General features: G+C 41.9%; 1 protein-coding gene across 1 annotated transcript in view; it reads left to right on the top strand.

Moving 5' to 3' along the window:
- Positions 1-24,553, top strand: part of LOC126198769 (transmembrane protein 184C) — a 66,332-nt gene that overhangs the window by 27,167 nt on the left and 14,612 nt on the right. The window contains exon 6 of the mRNA XM_049935328.1: positions 109-211. Coding sequence (XP_049791285.1) covers positions 109-211 — 103 coding nt within the window. The remainder of the gene's footprint in view (positions 1-108; positions 212-24,553) is intronic.

Below are 24,553 nucleotides of genomic sequence, written 5' to 3'. Positions count from 1 at the left end.
TGTGAATAATTATTAACTTTAGTGGTTGCTGCAAAATAGTCGACAGATTCGGTTAGCTTTTCTTTAAGTGTACTAATTTTATCTTATTTTTATTCCTTTCTTTTATAGCCAAGGAGTAATTATAGCAATACTTGTGTACACTGGAGTTATATCATCTGTATTTGATGCCTCAGATCATGATACAATTAAGGACATCTCATCAAAATTGCAGGTGAGCTAAAGTATAATTAACACTGAAGAAAATCATTTGTAGTGGATGCATTATTTAGTTATCAAAGGATAGTTTTGCTCTTCAGTCTTTTTTGTGTGAGGGTCACTCATATAAAGTTTTATGCTCAAACTACTTATATTCTTGTTGTATACTGGCAGTTAGTGTGTTCAGCTGGCTACAATCTCTTGTTGTACTCTACGTCAATTATTTAAACTAACACCACCCATCCATCCTAGTGGCAGCTGCCAGCATTAATTGCTGCCCTCTGCATACTATTATGTGTGCAAGTAGAGTCAATGCATGTTACATGAAACAAAATATTAACACTCCAAAGAGAGAGACCAAACTGATTTTTTTTCATTTCAGAAATCTGAAATTTGTAAAAGAAGATGGTCTAATCTGGGACACTATGGCTGTGGGATTGTCATGCCCCTAAACATTCTCTCTTTAAAACTGATAGACATGTTGAAAACCTAGACAGTCTTAACCTGCTATCCTTTAGAAATTATTTTACTGCTTGAATGAAAAGCTGTATAATTACATGAACAAATACATCTTTAGCTTGTTTATTAAAAGCCATGCAGTTAATTTTTACAGTTGATCTTTGGGTTCAGTAAAACTTATCCTGTTAGCCACCACGAGAGACCGCAGTTGTAGTGTGCATCTTTACACTGGCTTGTTCCTCACTGTAATAAACAAAGATAGGCTATACAAAATTCTCTTCTACCAACAATATAAAACTTATCATGAAGCCATTATGAAACACCATGGAAATTACCAATTCAGATCCATAAAATTATACTTTCAAAGCCATTTATGCATACTTACAGTACTTTTATTTGATGTGTTTCGAGAACTGTGTCAATATACTAACTGAGCATCTTCCCCTACTGTAAATCTAAACTACAGCCTCATGCTTCACCACCAGACAGACAGAAAATCCATCATTCTTTGTAGCCACTCTCCAAAAAGCTGATCATGATCATCTGTCCTTTGCATAGTAGCCAAATTTGCCTCAGTTGATGCTCAACTTTCTTTTTCATTCATTCATTTATTCATTCATTCACTTGCACAACATGTTCCATAAACCCCATCACGGAGAAGACCATTCAAGTATGTGAAACTAACTCAGTTATACATTAATAGGTCACTGCAGGCTATTTCTGTGCAGTATGATAACAACAAAAGATGACTCATTCTAATGTACTCACACTGATTGTTGTGGGAATTACTAGTTGATTGGCTTATATTTATATGTATGTTTGTTATGTGAAAAACTTTTACTTTGGTGAAGACCATTGCTCTTCCTCTTATGCTACTCAGCTGCAGTTTTTATTTAATATGTCAAGCAAAGCATTCATGTAACTGTGCACAAAACATTATCAGTTGTTTCTATATTCGCAAAGTCAAGATCTGGTTAATACAAAAGTAATTAAGTGGATTTATGTCCCTGAGTCCAAATATTTTGATCAATCACGTGAATAGCAGATAATAAGGTATTTTTAATTTTGTTTTTTCAGTATGTGGGGTATTTTCCATTTTCTGCTTGTTGTCCACAATCTACATACAGCCTTTTCCACCAAAATATGAAACTCCAGTTTGAACCCTAAATAATGATGCATAGTCCATATGGAGATTATTTTTCTTCTAGCACTGTGACTGTGAATTTTGCAGTTTATACTAAATTCATTCTTGTTAATGCAAATAGTATTATGGAGTAAATGTACTGGTGTACAAGAGTAAGAATCCTTAGTTTCCTGAAGAGGCCTATGCAAAATGCTTGGTTACCAACTTTATGCAGTATTCTTGTATACAGAGATGTAGAATAAATACTTTTCTTACCTTAAGTGCATTTCCTCAGTTGATTAACCTGTAGTACAATATAGAATGCAAAGTATTCTCTCATGTGCATTTCAACAGAATGAGATAGATTTCCAAGATCATGGGAAGGAGGAAGATGGATCAATAATTAAGGTCACTTCTTAAGTCCACTGTGATAAATGGGTGTCACCATTAAACATTTTAGTCTCTCAAGAAGTAAACCTTGACTCAGCAAGTCACAAAGATAACTCAAGGAGATCAGCATAAGATTATAGTGCTAAGGTTTTCATGCCATCATTGGCAAAAGAGTTACTGCTTTTCAATAACCTAATTATTTTTGTGATCTCTTTTTACAATTTATTTGGCAACACTGATGTCTGATGGTGGACTATGCAATACCTATCTAAATAAATCTAATGGCTCTGTTTTTAGTGGTCTATTTCTTCTTTTCAGCTATCATCACAATAATATATATAAAGTAATTACCAGTGACTTTTCTTCTATTCTTGTTGGGACTATTAGTAAAGCTGGACATCAGTAACTCTAGATACCTTCAATCAGTACTATCCAACAGGAATCAAAATTGAAATTGCACATATTATCACTTTGCAGATATTTCTACAATGTCTTATCAGTATACTCTCTAATTGCGTAGTCGACTTTTTGGAGGCCTGCTTACTTCCAGATTCATTGTGTTTTATGTTCCTAAGCCTATTAGTAAGTGCTGTGCTCAAGGAGCTGATCAGCACATTAGTCATACAACCACTCCCTATTCTGTATAGTATGCCTATAGTAATGTGATAGCAACTTGTGCAAAAGTACACCTGGTCAAATTCTGTTATTTCAGACTATTTTGTGTTGCTATAGGTCATCTGTAGAAATTTCTTTATTTTTTTCAGTTTCTTGCAGTGGTAGAAGAAATTCATCTTTCTTGCTCATTAAATGTCAGGTATGCAGCACATAAATTCCATTTCTTCTTATAATATTTCAGCTGTATATCATTCAGCTGTCTTCAGAGTAAGCAAAAACATGAAAATGTTCACCTTTCTTATTCTACCATCTTTTAAGTTTTGATGGAAAAAGTGTTATGATTTACACTCTTTGTGTTGTCCAAGTTGGTGTCTTTTGTTTCTTCACTGATTCTTGCAGTTAGGTTTTATCTATTAAGCAGTTCTATTTCTGGAAACATTTAGTATGAAAAGGACCCAGACATAATACTGGAAACCTCGGGGACATGATAGACAGTGCCCTAATTACATTGAATGCTTCTGGAAATTAGTAACCTCTTAATGGAAACTATATGATGTGGTAATCAATGTGCAATGTTCGTCACCAAGGTCTTTTCCCAGAGAGCCTAAATCATCAAACTCTTCACTAAGCTTTAAAATACAAGTTGTCTGATATCCACTACACAGAGTGTTCTATACTACTTAGACATTTCCTTCCTATGACAAGGCCCTAGCTGGGCCTTTTCTTATCAATGCTTTCCTGAACTTCTTGAGTTCTCTACACACCTACAAAAATATTTACGGAATGAACAACTGTGGAAACTGCCATAGAGTAGCAAGAAACGGTCAACTACGTGAATCTACCTACAATTGTGGAGCAACAAGGCCACTTGGGATCAACGTGCAGCATGTGCTGGAGTCACTTGGTACAGGACAAGTACAACCCTAAATCCAGGTTTTAACTGCCTACCACCCTGGTTACTGTAGAGGCTCAGAGATTAATTTTAGTTTAGTGTAGTAAGAAAGACATGGTTGCATTCCCACATATGTTATTAATACAGTATAACCCCATTTGTATATTCCCGGAATTAACGTTTTCCCGCTGTTCGTGACATTTTGTATCGCTCCCGTCAAATTTCCTAGGTCCATACCCGATTTTGCGTCAACATATTTATAATTTTCCCACAATTTATGCATTATGAAAAAATGTGGAGAAAAAAATGACGCTGGCTGTTCAGTAGTGTTTACAAATATTATGTGGTTAAGTTTCTTGACACCAGAGCACTCTACTCAATGGATTTGAACCGGTAAACATGTAAAAGTTGGAACAATTCATGCAGTATCTCCCGCCACTGCCAAGCTCTCCTTGGCATGGTGGCTGATGGGAGTAACTAGATTCGTTCGAATAAAGATATCATGATCAATCACAACAATTTCCAAACTGTCTCTACTGCGCAAACGCAGTTTTGTGATTGTTGTGATAATTGTCAAACCATATTTACCGTGCTTCGGCATTTGGCCTCTTGTAGTGCTAGTTGACATCGTCATGCACTTTGCATTGCTCAAATGTTTTTAGTTTAAACATAGCACTGGTTACCTTTTTTTTCATGCTGAGCAAAACATGTTTCAAGAATTTATTCTAATTGTCAAGTGCAGTATTTATGTATGTATTTTTCTTGATATTACACAAATAGTGAGTGATTGTTTGCGTGTTTGTGGTTTTCTACATAACTGAGGAGGCACAGTACTTGATAAACTTAAAAAGATGACTGCAGTGCAAAGAGATGCAGAATAACACACATTCAAACACCACACAAAATATTTATGTACATATTTACACTTGACAACGAGAAAAAATTCTCGAAATGTCCCTGCCAAGCGTGAAAAAATATGTAACTAGTGCAGAATTTCATTATTTAAATAATGAATGGTGGCTGCAGGCTTTCAAAAACATTGTGTATGACGTATGAAATTGAGTCAAACTTTCCTACTTCCTAGACAGTTATCAGTTCCAGTTACATCAACGGTTTTATTAGATAATAAACCTTTATTAGATAATAAATAAGTCCCTGACAAGTTGTGGCGGAACGCCACATATATTTATTTAAGAAAAGTGGTTATGTATTCTGATGAATAATTCGTCATGTGAGGCTATAACTGTTAAAGTGCGACATGTTTTGTGCAATGAATATTAACATTTGGAAGAAAAAGAAATTATTTCTAGAGAACTAAAGATAATGATATTCAACCTTCTTTATTTTATCTGTGTTGGTCAATGAAAAAGACCAGAGGCATTGTATCATGTTACTCACTCTCTTGTCTTCGATTCTTGTATGGATGATAGACGCCATTGTACGCCGGATATAATTGTGTGTAAGTTCTGTAAAACTGTTCAGTATATAAATAATATTTCCATATAATAACATTTACTTTTTGTACAGCTCGCACCTCTCATATTAGTAAATCAATATTTTGTGTAAATTTGTTGTTTTGGCATGTGCTCCGGAGGGGACCAACATTTCTCTTGCTGCATAGGTCAGTCATTATGCCGGCGAAACAATTATTCTTATTAAATGTAAGTCTAAATGTAGGAGACTTCTCTGTTTTTCCCATTCAATATTCTAAAGCCAGTAAAATTAAATTAAAGCTTTAATCATTAATATTTTTGTTGCATTGAGTTCCATAAATTTTCGATGGACCACTTAATGACAGATGACAAGAATCTCCTTAGCTTTGCCTTCCTAGTGAAAAATAATCAAAGCAATTTATTACTTACCATGAAAACAGAAATATCTCAGGTATTAATTGTCACCTGAGAACTAATTTTTATTACAACATTCCACATAATATACACAGATTTTTATTAATAATACAAGCCACACACGCAAACTTAACCATAGAAGGTGGTGAGTGGCACAGTGGCATGCAGTGTTTCAAAAATTGTTACGTACACACTGTGAAAAATGCTTCTGGTGGTTTTGAGTTTGTTGAACAGTTTCATACTAGCCAAGATCAGAAGCCAATGCTAATGATGACCATTTCTCTTTAAATCAAGTACCACAACAGAAGCAGGAAATTACAATTTTATATCATATTATCACCCAACAAATAAAAATATTATTTTTTATACAACTGACACCCCACATTGAGCACCCCAAACCCACAAATGCTCATAGGTGTGTCTGCGCGCGCCCACACACACACACACACACACACACACACACACAAGGAGCCATTGAATCTTGTAGTAGGCATACCCATGTATCTATGAATCACAGTCTTCTTTACATTCAGAGACACGGAGAAGAGTTTCCATGCAGTAGCATTTTGTCTACAAATCGTCGAAGAATGTATTGTGTTCTACAGGTGCTGCATCACAAGTGAATAAGAGGTTGCTTAGAAGTAAGTCCCCACTAAAGCAATTGATCTGAGCAGCAATATGTGAAGCTTCTTGTCAACCATGGAATGTAGACAGATGACCAGGTTTGTTCCACCAAAACCCACTTTGAGAAGTAGCAAGAAGAATATACTAAACAAGGTAAGGGCCAGCACACAGCCTTGATGAACTCATTGTTGCACAGAAAATGAATCAAACGTTCCTCTGCCAAATATCAAACCATCCTCCATATCTTTGTGAGAAACTCTGATCATCCTCAGGAGTTTTGGAGGACATTCTACTTCACTAGTGAAGTATACAGTCCCTTCGTGCTGGCTGTGTCAAGTGCCTTGTGTAGGTTGATGAAAGCTATGAAAATGGGGTCTTCTGCTCATACCCCATTTCCAAAATTTGCTGCAGTGTCAACAGTCGATAACTGAGCTCAAAACCCTTGCTGAGACTTGAGGGTTCACATGCTCAGCAAGCTTCTCCAGTCTGCCTAGCACCACATGGGCAAACATTTTTCCAATGACACTCAGCAGTGAAATTCAGTGGTAGCGGTTCCAATCACCATCATCACCCTTACCTTTGTGTGGTGTGACGGTGTTGGCATTGCATTGAGCATTTTCTGTGATGCAGTACCCTCATCCCAAAATTTCAATAGGATGTTGTAGTGCACTTGGAGGAGTAGTGTCAGCTTGATAAGTTCAGTGTGGCTATCTTCTTTACCAGGGCATGTCCCACATATAAGACATGCAACAGTTCTCTGAAGCTCCTCCTCAATAGGTATGGTTTACAGCTCTTGGAAAGTTGATGTTTGAGAAATTGCACCGTTTTTGCGCTGATTTGGTTGGACATGAATAGATGATGGAGTACTGATCCACCTGTCATTGCAGTTGTCGATTACAATCTGTGATGTCTGTTCCATTGAATAACTTAAGTGGGGCAGTCTTCTCAGGATGAGTCCAAGAACCCTATTGATGCCTGAGTATACTCTATTGGTGTTTCCGGTGTTGCCACATGCCTGTACCAGCTGCTAAGCTGCTGCTGGCATGGCCCTCCATGCCATGTGACAAACCCTCTCACCCTCATAAACATTGCTGCATTAAGGAGGTATCTCCTAAAAGCATAGCGAACATAAAAAATAAATAGCATGCATTTTAACTTCAAGATGAAGAATAACAATATTATGTTATATATAGCTGATAATTCCTTAAATTAAATCACCACCACCATCATCATTATTTTTCTGCTGTATTAGGAGGTCCATTGCAAATCTATTTTCTGCAATCCATTGCTTCCATCTTAATTTTGCTGTATGTTCTGTCATCCATCACATCATCCAGAATCTGAAATCTCCTCATGATGTAAGTTCTCTGATTGCCTGGTTGTCAGATCATTTTGTTTGGTGCCCTCAGGGGTTCAGCATCGATTCGCTGGGTACCAGCTTGGCGACCCCAGAATTCCACAGAGCTGGGGACTGGTAAGCGCCGCCAATCCCCTGTCACTGTAAGCACTGGGTATGCTTCAGCGACATCTGCGCAGCGCGGCGGTGGAACGTTGTGTCTCTTAGGGAACAGTCAATCTTGGCTTGACCGCCAGGATCGTGATGAGGGAATAAACCTCCATAAAAATAAACCTCAATCTGAAGGTGTGCTGCACGCTGATGGGAGGCTGTTGAGGTGGAACAGTCATTAGCGGGCAACCTCTGGGGAACCTGTCGCACTTCAGCGGTATAAGGCTAACTCAGGTACGAGGGGCTCTGTTTGAGTGGACCCTTATTTCCCTAGCTGCTCGTGGGACTGAGATGGAACCCTCGAAATTATCTTCTTCTCCTCCCAGTGGGAAGGGTGTACCGCCTGGGAGTATTCACACTCGTGCATCCAAAAGAATGAGAGAGACTAGGCCTGATAATAAGAATACTTTGGACTGCAATAACAGGACCCATGGAGTCGTGAATAACAATGTGTTTCTGGTGATAAAGAGGAATGTGGGGACATTTGAAAAAGTGTCCCCCTTTTATACCCATAACAGTTTAGAGAGCCTTGCCGGAATATTAAAATCTATAAAACGATTGTGTAATAGCTCATTGTTGGTCAAAACTAAAAGGTCAAAGTAGGTAGACCTTCTTAAGAAATAGCAGAAACTGAGTGACTGTGATATCATTGTTGAGATGCACACCCCTCTCAACTCCAGTAAGGGCATCGTCACTTGCCGAGATATCGTGGACATGGACATAGCAGAACTGAAGCAAGATTGAGCATCCCAGGGAATAGTCGATGTCAAGTTGTGCCACAAACTCCTCTTCTCCCCAATTCTATTCAATACCTCCTCATTAGTTATGTGATCTACCCATCTAATCTTCAGCATTCTTCTGTAGCACCACATTTCGAAAGCTTCTCTTCTCTTCTTGTCCGAACTATTTATTGTCCATGTTTCACTTCCATACATGGCTACACTCCATACAAATACTTTCTGAAACGACTTCCTGACACTTAAATCTATACTCGATGTTAACAAATTCCTCTTCTTCAGAAACGCTTTCCTTGCCATTGCAAGTCTACATTTTATATCCTCTCTACTTCGACCATCATCAGTTATTTTGCTCCCCAAATAGCAAAACTCCTTTACTAATTTAAGTGTCTCGTTTCCTAATCTAATTCCCTCAGCATCACCCGACTTAATTCGACTACATTCCATTATCCTCGTTTTGCTTTTGTTGATGTTCATCTTATATCCTCCTTTCAAGACACTGTCCATTCCGTTCAACTGCTCTTCCAAGTCATTTGCTGTCTCTGACAGAATTACAATGTCATCGCCGAACCTCAAAGTTTTTATTTCATCTCGATGGATTTTAATACATACTCCAAATTTTTCTTTTGTTTCCTTTACTGCTTGCTCAGTATACAGATTGAACATCATTGGGGAGAGGCTACAACCCAGTCTCACTCCCTTCCCAACAGCTGCTTCCCTTTCATGTCCCTCGACTCTTATAACTGCCATCTAGTTTCTGTACAAATTGTAAATAGCCTTTTGCTCCCTGTATTTTACCCCTGCCACCTTTAGAATTTGAAAGAGAGTATTCCAGTCAACATTGTCAAAAGTTTTCTCTAAGTCCACAAATGCTAGAAATGTAGGTTTGCCTTTCCTTAATCTATTTTCTAAGATAAGTCGTAAGGTTAGTATTGCCTCACGTGTTCCAACATTTCTGCGGAATCCAAACTGATCTTCCCGGAGGTCGGCTTCTACCAGTTTTTCCATTCGTCTGTAAAGAATTCGCATTAGTATTTTGCAGCTGTGACTTATTAAACTGATAGTTCTGTAATTTTCACATCTGTCAACACCTGCTTTCTTTGGGATTGGAATTATTATATTTTTCTTGAAGTCTGAGGGTATTTCACCTGTCTCATACATCTTTGTCACCAGATGGTAGAGTTTTCTCAGGAGTGGCTCTCCCAAGACCGTCAGTAGTTCCAATGGAATGTTGTCTACTCCCGGGTCCTTGTTTCGACTCAGGTCTTTCAGTGCTCTGTCAGACTCTTCACGCAGTATTGTATCTCCCATTTCATCTTCGTCTACATCCTCTTCCATTTCCATAATATTGTCCTCAAGTACATCGCCCTTGTATAGACCCTCTATATACTCCTTCCACCTTTCTGCTTTCCCTTCTTTGCTTAGAACTGGGTTTCTATCTGAGCTCTTGATATTCATACAAGTGGCTCTTTAATTTTCCTGTAGGCAGTATCTGTCTTACCCCTAGTGAGATAAGCCTCTACATCCTTACATTTGTCCTCTAGCCATCCCTGCTTAGCCATTTTGCACTTCCAGTCGATCTCATTTTTGAGACATTTGTATTCCCTTTTGCCTGCTTCATTTACTGCATTTTTATATTTTCTCCTTTCATCAATTAAATTCAGTATTTCTTCTGTTACCCAAGGATTTCTACTAACCCTCGTCTTTTTACCTACTTGATCCTCTGCTGCCTTCACTACTTCATCCCTCAGAGCTACGCATTCTTCTTCTACTGTATTTCTTTCCCCAATTTGTGACAATTGTTCCCTTACGCTCTCCCTGAAACTCTGTACAACCTCTGGTTTAGTCAGTTTATCCAGGTCCCATCTCCTTAAATTCACACCTTTTTGCAGTTTCTTCAGTTTTAATCTACAGTTCATAACCAATAGATTCTGGTCAGAGTCCACATCTGCCCCTGGAAATGTCTTACAATTTAAAACCTGGTTCCTAAATCTCTGTCTTACCATTATATAATCTATCTGATACCTTCTAATATCTCCAGGATTCTTCCATGTATACAACCTTCTTTTATGGTTCTTGAACCAAGTGTTAGCTGTGATTAAGTTATGCTCTGTGCAAAATTCTACCAGACAGCTTCCTCTTTCATTTCTCTCCCCCAATCGATATTCACCCACTATATTTCCTTCTCTCCCTTTTCCTACTCTCGAATTCGAGTCACCCATGACTATTAAATTTGCGTCTCCCTTCACTATCTGAATATTTTCTTTTATCTCATCATACATTTCATCAATTTCTTCATCATCTGCAGAGCTAGTTGGCATATAAACTTGTACTACTGTAGTAGGCATGGGCTTCATGTCTATCTTGGCCACAATAATGCGTTCACTATGCTGTTGGTAGTAGCTTACCCGCACTCCTATTTTTTTATCCATTATTAAACCTACTCCTGCATTACCCCTATTTGATTTTGTATTTATAACCCTGTATTCACCTGACCAAAAGTCTTGTTCCTCCTGCCACCGAACTTCACTAATTCCCACTATATCTAACTTCAACCTATCGATTTCCCTTTTTAAATTTTCTAACCTACCTGCCCAATTAAGGGATCTGACATTCCACGCTCCGATCCGTAGAACGCCAGTTTTCTTTCTCCTGATAACGACGTCCTCTTGAGTAGTCCCCGCCTGGAGATCCGAATGGGGGACTATTTTACCTCCGGAATATTTTACCCAAGAGGATGCCATCATCATTTAACCATACAGTAAAGCTGCATGCCCTCGGGAAAAATTACGGCTGTAGTTTCCCCTTGCTTTCAGCCATTCGCAGTACCAGCACAGCAAGGCCGTTTTGGTTAGTGTTGCAAGGCCAGATGAGTCAATCACCCAGACTGTTGCCCCTGCAACTACTGAAAAGGCTGCTGCCGCTCTTCAGGAACTACACGTTTGTCTGGCCTCTCAACAGATACCCCTCTGTTGTGGTTGCTCCTACGGTACGGCCATCTGTATCACTGAGGCACGCAAGCCTCCCCACCAATGGCAAGGTCCATGGTTCATGGGGGTAGGGTTTTTAAGAAGAACGCAAAATACAGGAGATAAGTGACCAGGCAGATCCCGTATGCCTAGGTCAAAAAAGAATATAACGCAACAAATCCCCGTCTTTGCCACTTCACAGTCTTCCACGGTGCAGAAACCTATTCCCAAGGCAGACACTTTGATACAGACAACGCCTAGTGTGCGTATATCCACCACAAGCACCTGTACTAACACATGTACATATCAAGGGAAAAAGAGCAAGGACAAAGCAATCCAGGCAGCTGTGCCAGGAAAGACCAACAACAGTTCTGCAGTGAGCATCCAGAAGGTACAAGAAAAGCAGATTGCCTCTCAACGCCCCCTTTCCCCCTCATCCTTGAAGGACAGGGTGAGGAAAAGGCTCATGTAGTTCAGGTCAAAACCTGTCCCGAGCACCATTAGACATCATTCTTTCCTATCTGACTGATGAGGAGACTATCATGGACTTAGATAACTTGGATCCAGGCAGGCCCTCCACTCACCCTCACTCTTTAAGTGCTTCACCTCCCCAGTAGTGCAAAGATAGGGGATGACATGGCTTCCATACTACAGTGGAACATGAATGTGTTCGGGTCTAATGTGGAGAAACTGAAACTTGTAGCACAGGCACGTCCCTTGTGGTTTTGTTTACAAAAAACGCATTTTAAAGATACAGATGTCCCTGTGCTACAGGGATATACGCTATGCAGCAATGATGACTTGTCAGGGAAAAGGGCCAAGGGAGGTGTCGCAGTGTTTGTCACTAATGCGCACCACTCCTCTGCCCTCCCCTTGGCTACTGACCCACAAGCAGTTGCAGTTCAGCTTCATGTGTGTCGAAGAATCACTGTTTGCTCAATGTATTTACCTCCACAAGCTGCTCTGGACTCGGGAGGCTCTCAGGGATTGTATCGCACATCTCCCGTGACCATTCCTCCTGCTGGAAGACTTCAATGCCCATCATGTTCTGTGGGGCTCGTCCAATACTTGCCCTCGGGTTCGAGTTTCGGAGGGCCTCGTGATGTCTCACGGGCCTCAACACAGGTACTCGCACACATTTCTCTACTGCTACTGCGTCATTCTCGGCCATCGACCTCTTTTTCTATTCTCTCACCCTCACTCACTCTGTTCAATGGGAGGTCATTGACGATCTTCATTCCAGTAACCACTTCCCAATCCACCTTCACCTACAAACTGGCTTACCACCTGTAGTTAAGCCCCCAAAATTGATGGTCAGCAGGGCTAACTGGACAAGTTTCAGCCAGCTGGCTGTGTTCTAACACTGCGACAGCATCCAAGAATGGGTGGACCACATCACATGAGTGATCTGTTGTCCCACTGACCTCTCCATCCCACAGTCCTCAGGTCATATTATGAGGCGACTAGTACCTTGGTAGACAGGTGACTGCCATTCTGCAATCTGGGAAAGGCATGCGACTCTTCAACATTTTAAATGCCGACCAATAGCAGATAACCTTAGGGCCTTTAGAGTCGTGAGGGCCAAGGCTCAACGCTTCATTAGGGAAAGTAAGAAAAGGTCATGGCGAGTGTCCTGGACTCCATCAATCATTCCGCTTCTTCTATAAAATCAGCTGTTTACCAATAGCAGCAGTGCCGAAACAGGGATGCCTCCAAACAACACCCAGAGACATCACTTAGACACTGGCCGAACATTTTGCACAAACTACTGTCAATGCAAGCCAGGATCCGGCATTTCGTTGTTATCATGCGACTGTGAAGAGCGAGAAGTTGAACTTCTGGTCCAAGAGTTGTGAGGCCTACAACTCCACTTTCTCCATGTGGGAGCTCAAATCTGTACTGACTGAGATTCGTGACACGGCATCCAGTCGTGACCAAATCCAGTACTGCATGCTTCAACCCCAAATGTTTTAATCTAATACAGCAGACAGGCAACTTCCTTAACTTGTGGAGGGAGGTAATTCTGATCCCTGTTCTCAAACCAGGATGAGACTGGATGTCCCAGTAGGTATCAGAATATCACCTTAATGAGGTGTGTAGGAAAGACCCTGGAGCGAATGGTTAACCATCGTTTGGTCTGGTTTTTAGAGACCAGGCAACTGCTTAGCTGTTCTCAGTGTGGATTCCGAAGATTTCGGTCCACTGTTGACAATCTGACCTTCCTAGAGGTGGCTATTCAGCAGGCTTTCCTCTGTAAACATCATTGTATCGACATATTCTTCAATATAAGTAAGGCATACGGTACTACTTGAAGACATTTTATTCTCGCACAACTGCATCAATGGGGTTTTCATTGCCACCTCCCCATCTTCATATGGTCTTTCCTTTCTCAGCAGTTTTCTAGGACCTGAGTTGGTGACACACTGTCTGATAGATTTGAACAGGAGAATGGTGTTCCTCAGGGCAGTGTTTCAAGTGTTACCCTCTTTACCATAGCCATCAACAGTATCTCATCTATGGTAAGGAGTCCTGTACAGTGCTCCATATTTGTAGATGATTTTGCTGTTTTCTGTTCCTCCTTCAGTGTTGCAACAGCGAGCCATCAGTTGCAACTTATAGTGCAGAGGTTAGAGAAGTGGGCTGCAATGATGGGTTTCCAGTTTTCCGCAGATAAGTGTGTGTGTGTGTTCATTTTAATCATTCTCGTCGTCTTTTTAATTTGCCTGCCTTGAATATGGGGGACACCGTCCTACATTTTAGGGACACAGTGCAGTTTCTGGGCCTCATTTGTGACTCCTAATTGCTGTGGTTACCACACCTGCGAGACCTGGAAGTCAGAACCCTGAAGGCACTGATCACATCATCAAGTGCCTTAGCCACAGGTCTTGGGGAGCGGACAAGCTGCATCTCCTTCAGTTTTATCAGGCTTTCGTGCATATGCAACTGGACTATGGTTGCACAGTGTTTGGTTCGACAAGGCCCTCGTACTTGCAGATCATTGATGCTGTCCATCATGGGGGGCTGGCCATGGGTGCTTATCGGACCAGTTCCATACCTAGCATCTGTGCTGAGTTGGGGGAACCACCTCTTACCATCTGGCACCAGCTCCTCATGGTGCGTCTGGCATGTAAGTTCCTTGCAGCTCCAACTTCACCTGCACATCATACTGGTGCTCGTCCACCTCTGTAATGCCTTTTTTCCAACCATCCATGAGCCACAATGCCATTTGGGATGCGTGTGCAGCGTGTGCTGGAGTCACTCGGTGTGGAACCAGTACAACCCCAAATCCAGGGTTTTAACTGTTTGCCGCCCTGGTTACTGGAGAGGCCCAGAGTGATTTTAGATTTGGTGCAGTACAGGAGAGATTGCACTCCTGCTTCCATTTTATAGTGATATTCTCTGATATTTTATCTGAGTACCACGACCATGTTGCTGGTTGTACGGATGGGTCTAAGCAGGGCGACTCTGTTGGTTGTTCTGTCGTTTCCCCATATTGTGTCCTCAAGATCAGACTGCCTCCAGAATTCACCACCTTTGATGCAGAATTACATGTGATCTGGTGAGCACTGGAGCAGATGAGACATTCTCCCAGTGTTAGATTTCTTGTCTGCTCAGATTCTCTGAGTGAGTGCCCTTTACTCTCTCCAACGTTTGTACCCAGTAGATACAGTAACCCAGAATATCCATGATGCTCTTCTACAACTACAACGAGGGGGAAGGAGGTGTCTTTCTGCGGAGTGCCTAGGCACATCGGAATTTTGGGGACTGGAAAGGCGGATTGAGCAGCCAAGGAGGCGTGTCATGATCCTTTGGTATTTCAGTGTGCTATGCCTCTGCATGCTAACACTTCACTGTTGAGGCACAAAGTCATGTGTCTGTGGGAAGACGATTGGCTGGCAGTGACCGATAACAAGCTCCATGTCATCAAGCCCACAACTTGGCCGTGGAGTACTTACTTCCAGCCACGTCGGCGAGACGAGGTCCTTCTTACTCGTCTTCACATAGGCCACAGCCCTATGACACATGGATTCTTACTCTGGCAAGAGGACCCTCCAATGTGTGGTGCTTGTGGCGTGCAGATCAGGTGACATTTTATTGGACTGCATTTTATTTGCCAACCAGTGGACTGTGCCAGTGAATCTGCCATCTATTTTATGTAATGCTCAAACTAGGGTTTTAAAGTTTTGTGAATTGTCCTACATTTATAACAAGATTTTAGGGAAATGTTCTTAATGTGTCAATGCGTGGCTGGTTTTTTTAAGTGGTCAGCCAGTCACATGTCCCCGTGTTTTTCTTTTAGTTCTTCTGTGTTTTGTTTTCTCTGCATTTTAATTTCTTGATTAGCTCTCTTCCTTCCTAATTGGTTTTAGTGCATGTGAGACAGAATGACTGTGTGGTCATTTCGAGTGCATGCGTGTACAACACTTTTAGTTCATCTCCACATTCGCTTGTTTTCATAAGTGTAAGGGCACTGATGACCTCACCATTGGGTGCCCATCAGATCCACGCATGCGCGCGCGCGTGCGCGCTCACACACACACACACACACACACACACACACACACACACACACACACACAGCCTTGCTAAGATTATAGCCTCATTCTCAGTTGATGAGGTCATCCCTGGTAAGAATTTCTGTGGCCTCTCTAACAACACTGTCCCAGTATTTGGAAGTCTGTGCCAAGATCCTGGTATGTTTGTACTCCATCGTGTGATTCTCGGACAAACAGTGCTCTGCGACCACTGACTTGTTGATATACATCTGTCGAGTGTGCCTCTTGTGTTCTTGACAACAATCTTTGACAGTGCATACTGCCTGTTCAACACATGTTCTCCCACATTAACATGGAATCTGGCAATGCTGGCCTTCCATAAACTGAGATCATCTTTGACACTTCCCAATAATGCTTGTGTTTATAGGGTGGGCAAAAGATGGTTTTTACTTGGTGTTTCTTCAATATGCATCCAATTTTTCACGATAGTATATCAGTGTGCGATATAAAGGCAGTGGCTGCCTCTTCCTCTGTGGCTTCTTCTACATCCACAGATTGTACTGTTGTGGTGGGGTGGAGAGCGCACCGAATCTGCCATTCTGGATACTCGGTTCTTTCAGAATTCAGTTCTGAGGTGTTCCAACTCCTGAGGCAGACTCTTTGCATGTGAAATGGTGCACTTCTTGTGAACTAGTATTTTTTAGTACCCTATTTCACAGGGTGGTCGCAGCTCTCTGTATACAAATACATGTCAGAGTGCATTTTCTTCAGATACACATCGTGGTCCAGGATGCCATCAGCTCTCCTCTTGATCATGATGTTCAGGAATGGTAAGCTTCCTTCTGCTTTGGTCTCCATAGTAAATTTGATGTTGGGATGTATGGAGTTCAAATTTGTAAGGAAGTCAAGAAGTTTGTCCATTCCATGGGGCCAGATGATGAACGTGTCATCCACATAACAGAAAAAACATGTTGTTTTCCTTTTGAAAGTCACCAGGGCTTCCTCCTCAAAGTACACCATACACAGATTTGTGACCACAGGTGAGAGTGGGCTGCCCATAACAACTCATTCCATTTGTTCATAGTATTCGCCATTAAACAGAAAATATGTTGAGGTCAGGACAAGCCTGGAAAGGTTGGTGGTCTTCTCATCAAATTTCTGACTAAGAACCTCTAGTGACTCTCATAGAAGTACCCTGATGAATAATGAAATGATGTCCAAACTCAACGTGTTAATTGAGTCTTTCGTCCTGAAGTTTTCAAGGTGTTTTACAAAATCCACAGAATTGTGGAAATGATGAGTGCATTTACCCACATAAGGGCTTAGTATTTCCTTCGTGTTTTGCCAGCAGGTGCCCTAATGTAGCTGACAATGGGATGCAATAATGTCTCGGCGGGCACAGCTCCTTGAGGTAACAGTTTCTTGGCCACCCCCCCTCTCTGGTAAATCTGTGTCCTTGAGAAGAGCCCTAGTCTTGTTCTCCACTTTCTTTGTGGCATCAATGTTGACATTCCCGTAGGAGTCATCATGTAGCAGGCTCTTCATCTTCAAAATGTAGTCCTTGTGGGAAAGAACAACAGTAGCATTGCCTTTGTCAACAGGTAAGACAACAATCTCAGGGCATTCTCTCAGGTCCCAAATAGCCACCCACTCTCTGTTGGTAATGTTTGACTTTGTACACTTAGTTCTCATCAGAACATGGCAGGTTTCACGATGTACTTCTTCCGCTGCTTCAGGTGGTAGTCATGCCACAACTTGTTCAACTGTGCTGATGTCCTCAACGGGTGTGTACTTAGGGGTTGGAGCAGAGTTAAGTCCTTCTTCTAGAACTGAAATTGCGTTGTCACTCAGCTCCATGTCAGTCACATTGATGACAGTCTTACACGGGTCCTCCAGTGAAAGTTTGTCAGACATCTGAGAAATTTGATGTCCTGTAGTCTTTCTATGGGCAGAATCAGCTGCTGTGCAGGTAATACCATCAGTCCAAGCCCAGATCCAGGAATTAAAATGATTGGTCAGTTGTAAATGTAGTCTAAATAATTCCTGGAAATTGTACTCAAGGCTTCAGTGGGTAAAGTGCACTCTCTCACGTACCAAAGCAAGTCTGGCCTGTCTCTTAAATCTCCTGGCTGCTGCAGAATTGATGTGATGTGTGACCTTAGCAAAGTTTGGCACAATGTGCTTGGCATGACATCTGTTCAAAAGTGCAAGAGCACTCAGCAAATGGCATCTTCGCTGACACAGCTTGTAGAATTTCTTCATGTTGCAATACATCTCCACCCTGTCAAGGTACATAATGTGAAATCTCTTCATTCCTTGCCACCTCATTCCTTCGACGTACCCCTCTAATACTGTTTTTATAAGACCCTCATTCTTTCATAATATATGCCGAGATCAGTTTTGTTTCCTTTTTATTACATTCACTATTGTCTTTTCTCTTTTACTCTTCTCAGTGCCTCTTCATATTTCACTCTATCCGTCCAACTTATTGGTTCCATCATCTGCTATGACATCATCTCAGTCTTGCTCTGTCTTTCTTCCCCATTGTGTTTGAGCATCATATGGGAGGGCACTCAGTACAAAACATTTTATTAATCTATTCCTCAAATCTCTTCCTATATTGCTGCAAAAAAATTCTCCCTTTCCTACAAAATGTCTCTTTTTTCCCCTTTGCTGTCCTGGTTTTAATTTCTTTGCTGCCCTTTTTGTCAGTTTCCATCCTGCTTCCAAGGTACTTACAGCTTTGCATATGTTCTAATATTTCTTCATTCAGCATTATCTTTACCTGTTTGTTTCATATGTTACTAGAAGGACTGTCATCTGCAAACTTCAAATGCCATATTCTTCATCCTCCAACTTCATCCCCTTGTTGTCTAGTGGGCATTGGTCAATTATGTTTTCTAAATACAAACTGAAGATGGTAGAAGACAAACAACATCCTTGTCTTACTCCTTTTCCTAGTTCTATTTAGTTGTACTTCCTTCCTTCACTTTCACTGATGCTTTTTGATTTAAATACAATGAGTTTACAAGCTGCCCAGTTTTCCAGCCCATTCTGTTTTTTCTCATTGTTGTTGCAAGCTTATCTCAAGCTGCATTATCAAATTTCTTCTCCAGGTCTCGTAGTTACATACTCTTCTCAAACAGGAATTCCCCTGAGCTATGGGATCTCAAAATATGAACACAATATTCAAACAGAAAATTACCATAAAAATAATTACCAAAAGCAATAATTGGATTCATTGCAGTGATGTTCTTAAAAGTAGAACATTGTGACGTTCCATGTATATATTCTCAGATTTGGGGTATTCGACTTCTCATAATTATGAAGTTCTGCACCTGAAATTTGTGTTCTGATCATGGCCGTGCAGATGCATTGGACTTTGTCACTGCTGCAGTCTTGAGTAATACATGAATTGACATTCTCAGAGCTGCATGGAACTTTTAAAACAATCTCCATACAGAGTTGCATAAAATACAACAGCTTCTGGACACAACTTTACAACATAGGGAACATGACATTAGAGCGCATATGCCAGTTCGACAGCTCGTTACAACAATGAATGTGGTGTAAGCTTCTTCTGTGCCTGCATGGATCTCCCACAGTTTTGTTATACTGCTGGCATTCTCTCTGGGCTTGCGACACCATTCAACCTGTGACAATGGTGCTTGAAGCATGCACGTACACTGAAAGATACTTCATCTTGTGGAGTTACTGCAATCACCACGATATCTGGAAAAAAGTATAAAACGAAACCCCCAGCTAGTTTCAGTCTCATAACTATTAAACTGCTATATCTCTTAAAGGTCATGACCGTCATTCATTGGGAAGGTAGACATAGGCTTACACATCACTCTACCTGAGTGATATGAAACACTACAGCACCGCACCTTGTGAATATTTCCACCAAGAAGTCATGTAGGTTTTTATTATTATCAAAAGCATAAATTGCAACAAGTCTAATTTACATTCAAACAAAAAATACCTTTTTGCAACTATTTACACTATACAAATATTAAGTATACCAAACTTTACACAAATTTCATTAGATTCAACCAGTGGATTGACGCCACTAGGGAAATGTGGACACTCATTTACAATGTGGTTCATTGTCTGAATGTCACCAAGCTCATACGTACTGTCATTGCAGAAATCCTACTTGGGCATGTTGTATTTGCACATACTTCCTTCAGTCTCGTATCTGTTAAGCTGTACTCTCACCTCCTTGGATGATGAAAGCCTGGAACTATAACATTTGGGTTGTCAATAAGTTTGTAGTTCCAGATTTTTGTGGCTTGTCACTCAAATTTCTGCTCATCGTCTCGGTTGAACCCACTGGAGATCATTTGGACTTTGAACCCACTGGAGGGCATTTGGACTCCTGGTCTTCTGGATTTGAGATGTTTCCTAGAATCGTACTGGCAAAAATTGTTGAGTGGCAACTTTCAATGAAGATGAGCTGGACAGATGTTTGATAGTATTGGCAGTTAGCATGTAGGTGTAGATCTGAATGTACCACTAATGGTTCTTGTAGCTGCATTCAAGTGAACATCAACTTTATTCACATGAGCATTGCAGAGCCAAACTGGTATGCAGTATTCTGGTCCAGAATATACCAGTGCAGAGGAAGCTCCATGGAGAACTGAAGTATTTGCTTCCCACATTTGTAAGTTGTAATAACACAACATGTCAAATATGCTTGTGAAAGTGATCTACAGGTGAGTAAAGCTACAGGGCGGTTTTAATTAAACTTTCGCAATTTGAACCAGTGTAGATGGAAAACTATTTATGATATGGGTTCCAACTTTATAGGAATGATGTTCAGACTTTGCACTGCGTGATTTGTGTTGTTAGTAATGTTAGTTTCACCATTAGTTGATGTATGGTTGAAACACAAGCATCAGTGCACATTACAGTCACAGACAGTCAATATTGGTTCAAACAAGATGAGCTGGGCTTTACTTGTAAAGTTGTTTCCTCAAAACAACAGAAATAGGGCTGCTGCTCTTCACAAGTATTGATGCATTGAAGGAATACAGAGGGGTTCTCTTTCTGCATCGGGGTTGAAGAACATGATTTGAAAGTTCGAATTAACTGGCAATTTGGAAATTGCTCCCGGTAGAGGCTGATAGCCAGTTGTGCCACAAGTTATTTAGGAAGTTGCTGTTTCCATGGCTGAGTGCTAGACACAGTGTGCACGAACCGTGTCATGACAGCTGAACATTCCATGATCCACTGTTCAAAAAGTGCTGCAAATAGTTGTGAAATGGTATCTCTTGTATGGTTCTAGGCCATGGTGGATGCAGATGGTCATCACATTCAGCAATGTTTGTCAGCTGGAACGTAAAAATATTAGGCAATTAACAAATGTTACCCTCTCATGTGGAAATTAAGAAGTCAAACAATGAAAACCCCAGGATGGAATATAACAATACCAGAGAAGGAAAGTTGCTACTCACCATGTAACGGAGATGCTGAGTCATGATTGGCACAACAAAAAGATTCACTCAATTATAGCTTTCGGCCATTAAGGGCTTTGTCAGCAATACACACACACACACACACACACACACACACACACACACACACACACACACACGCAAACGCAACTTGCTCACACGTCTGCAGTCTCAGAGAGCTGAAACCACACTGCAAGCAACAGCACCAGTGCATGATGGGAGTGGCAACTGGGTGGGGGTAAGGAGGAGTTTGGGGCGGGGAGGGGGAGGGATAGTATGGTGGGAGTGAAAGACAGTGAAGTGTTGCAGTTTAGACGGAGGGCAGGAGAGAAGGTGCGGAGGGGGGGAGGGTGTAAGTAGCGGAAAGGAGAGAAATAAAAAGAAATTAAAAGACTGGGTGTGGCGGTGAAATGACGGCTGTGTAGTGCTGGAATGAGAACAGGGAGGGGGCTGGATGGGTGAGGACAGTGACTAACAAAGGTTGAGGCCAGGAGGGTTACGGGAAGGTAGGATGTATTGCAGGGAAAGTTCCCATCTGTGCAATTCAGAAAAGTTGGTGTTGGTGGGAAGGACCCATAGGGCACAGGCTGTGAAGCAGTCATTGAGATGAGGGATATCATGTTTGGCAGCGTGTTCAGCAACAGAGTGATCCACTGTTTTTTGGCCAGTTTGTCGGTGGCCGTTCATGCGGACAGACAGCTTGTTGGTTGTCATGCCTATATAGAATGCAGCACAGAGGTTGCAGCTTAGCTTGTAAATCACATGGCTGGTTTCACAGGTAGCCCTGACTTTGATGGGATAGGTGATGTTAGTGACTGGACTGGAGTAGGTGGTGGTAGGAGGATGTATGGGACAGGTCTTGCATCTAGTTCTATTACAGTGATATGAACCATGAGGTAAGGGATTGGGAGCAGGGGTTGTGTAAGGATGGACGAGTAGATTGTGTAGGTTCAATGGACGGTGAAATACCATGGCAGGAGGGGTGGGAAGGATAGTGAGCGGGACATTTCTCATTTCAGGGCACTACGAGAGGTAATCGAAACCCTGGCGGATAATATAATTCAGTTGCTTCAGTCCCAGATGGTACTGAGTTATGAGGGGAATGCTCTTCTGTGGCCGGATTGTGGGACTTTTGGAGGTGGTGAGGGACTGGAAATATAATGTACGGGAGATTTGTTTTTGTACAAGGATAGGAGGATAATTACAGTCAGTGAAGGCTACAGTGAGACCTTCGGTATATTTTGAGAGGGACTGCTCGTCACTGCAGATGCGACGACCACGGGTGGCTAGGCTTTACGGAAGGGACTTCTTGGTATGGAATGGGTGGCAGCTGTTGAAGTGAAGGTATTGCTGAGGGTTAGTAGTTTTGATATGGACAGAGGTACTGATGTAGCCATCTCTGAGGTGAAGGTCAACATCTAGTAAGGTGGCTTGTGTTGAGTAGGACCAGGTGAAGCCAAAGGGGGAGAAGTTGTTGAGGTTCTGGAGGAATGTGAATAAGGTGTCCTCACCTTCAATCCAGATAGCAAAGATGTCATCAATTAATCTGAACCAGGTGAGGGGTTTAGGATTCTGGGTTTTTAGGAAGGATTCCTCTAGATGGCCCATGAATAGGTCAGCATAGGACTGTGGGTGAGGATATAGTTGATCATGGACACTAGGAAGGAGGTTGTTGGTTTGGAATCCATAGGGCGTCTGGAAAGGTAGTGTTCGATAGCAGTAAGGCCATGGGTATTACGAATGTTAGTGTACAGGGAGGTGGCATCAATAGTGACGAGAAGGGCACCATGTGGTAAAGGGACAGGAACTGTGGAGAGTCGGTTGAGGAAATGGTTGGTATATTTTATAGAGGAGGATAGGTTCCGGGTGATAGGTTGAAGGTGTTGGTCTATGAGAGCAGAGATTCTCTCAGTGGGGGCATAGTAACCGGCCACAATGGGGCATCTTCGGTGGTTGGGTTTATGGACTTTAGGAAGCATGTAGAAGGTTGGAGCGTGGGGAGTGGTAGGGGTAAGTAGAGAGATGGACTCTGTGAAGAGGTTCTGGGATGGGACTACGGATTTGAGTAGTGACTGAAGATCCTGCTGGATTACTGGAATGGGATCACTGTGGCATGGTTTGTAGGTGGAAGTATCTGACAGCTGATGGAGTCCTTCTGCCACGTAATGCTTGCGGTTCAAAACAATGGTGGTTTTGTCAGCAGTTAGGATTATAAGGTCGCGATCAGTTTTTAGATGGTGGACTGTTGTTCTTTCTGAGGATGTAAGGTTATTTTGCATGTTCAGGGATTTGGGGAATGATGTTGAGGCAAGGTTAAAGGTTAAGAAATTCTGGAAAGTTAACATTGGGTGGTTTGGAGGCAGTGGGGGTGGATCATGGTTGGATGGAGGAGTGAACTGAGTTAGGCAAGGTTCAATTGAAACTGTGCCATATGGGTCCTCCCCACCAACACCAGCTTTTCTTAATTGCACAGATGGGAACTTTCCCTGCAATACATCCTAAGTTCTCATAACCCTCCTGGCCTCAACCTTCGCTAGTCATTGTCCTCACCCATTCAGCCCCCTCCCTGTTCTCATTCCAGCACTACACAGTCATCATTTCACCGCCACTCCCAGTCTTTTAATTTCTTTTTATTTTTCTCCTTTCCGCTACTTACACTCTCCACCCTCCACACCTTCTCCCCTGCCCTTCGTCTAAACTGCAACACTTCATTGTCCGCCACTCCCACCATACTATCCCGCCCCCTCCCCGCCCCAGCCTCCTCCTTACCTCCACCCAGTTGCCACTCCCATCATGCACTGGTGCTGCTGCTCACAGTGTGATTTCAGCTCTCTGAGACTGCAGACGTTTGTGCAAGTTGCGTTTGCATGTGTGTGTGTGTGTGTGTGTGTGTGTGTGTGTACTGCTGACAAAGGCCTTAATGGCCGAAAGCTGTAATTGTATGAATCTTTTTGTTGTGCCTATCGCAACTCAGCATCTCCGCTGTATGTTGAGTAAAAACTTTCCTTCTCTGGTATTGGAAATTAAGAAGTGTTTCTTTTGGTGATTTATTCATTATTTCTCTTCCGCACGTTCTAATAAATATTTCCACAAAGTATCATTGTGCTACAATCACTCGATTTTCATGGGGGCCTTCTTAAGTAGTGAAAGTTTAATTACAGCCTCCCTGTACCACCACCACCACCACCACCACCACCACCATACTGACAGTTCACTTCACAGTGGCAGAGAGAGAGAGAT

This window comes from Schistocerca nitens, chromosome 8 (assembly GCF_023898315.1).
Source record: "Schistocerca nitens isolate TAMUIC-IGC-003100 chromosome 8, iqSchNite1.1, whole genome shotgun sequence".
NCBI lineage: Eukaryota > Metazoa > Arthropoda > Insecta > Orthoptera > Acrididae > Schistocerca > Schistocerca nitens.
The sequence above is the reverse complement of the archived record's forward strand: the minus strand, read 5'-3'. Positions and strand labels throughout refer to the sequence as shown.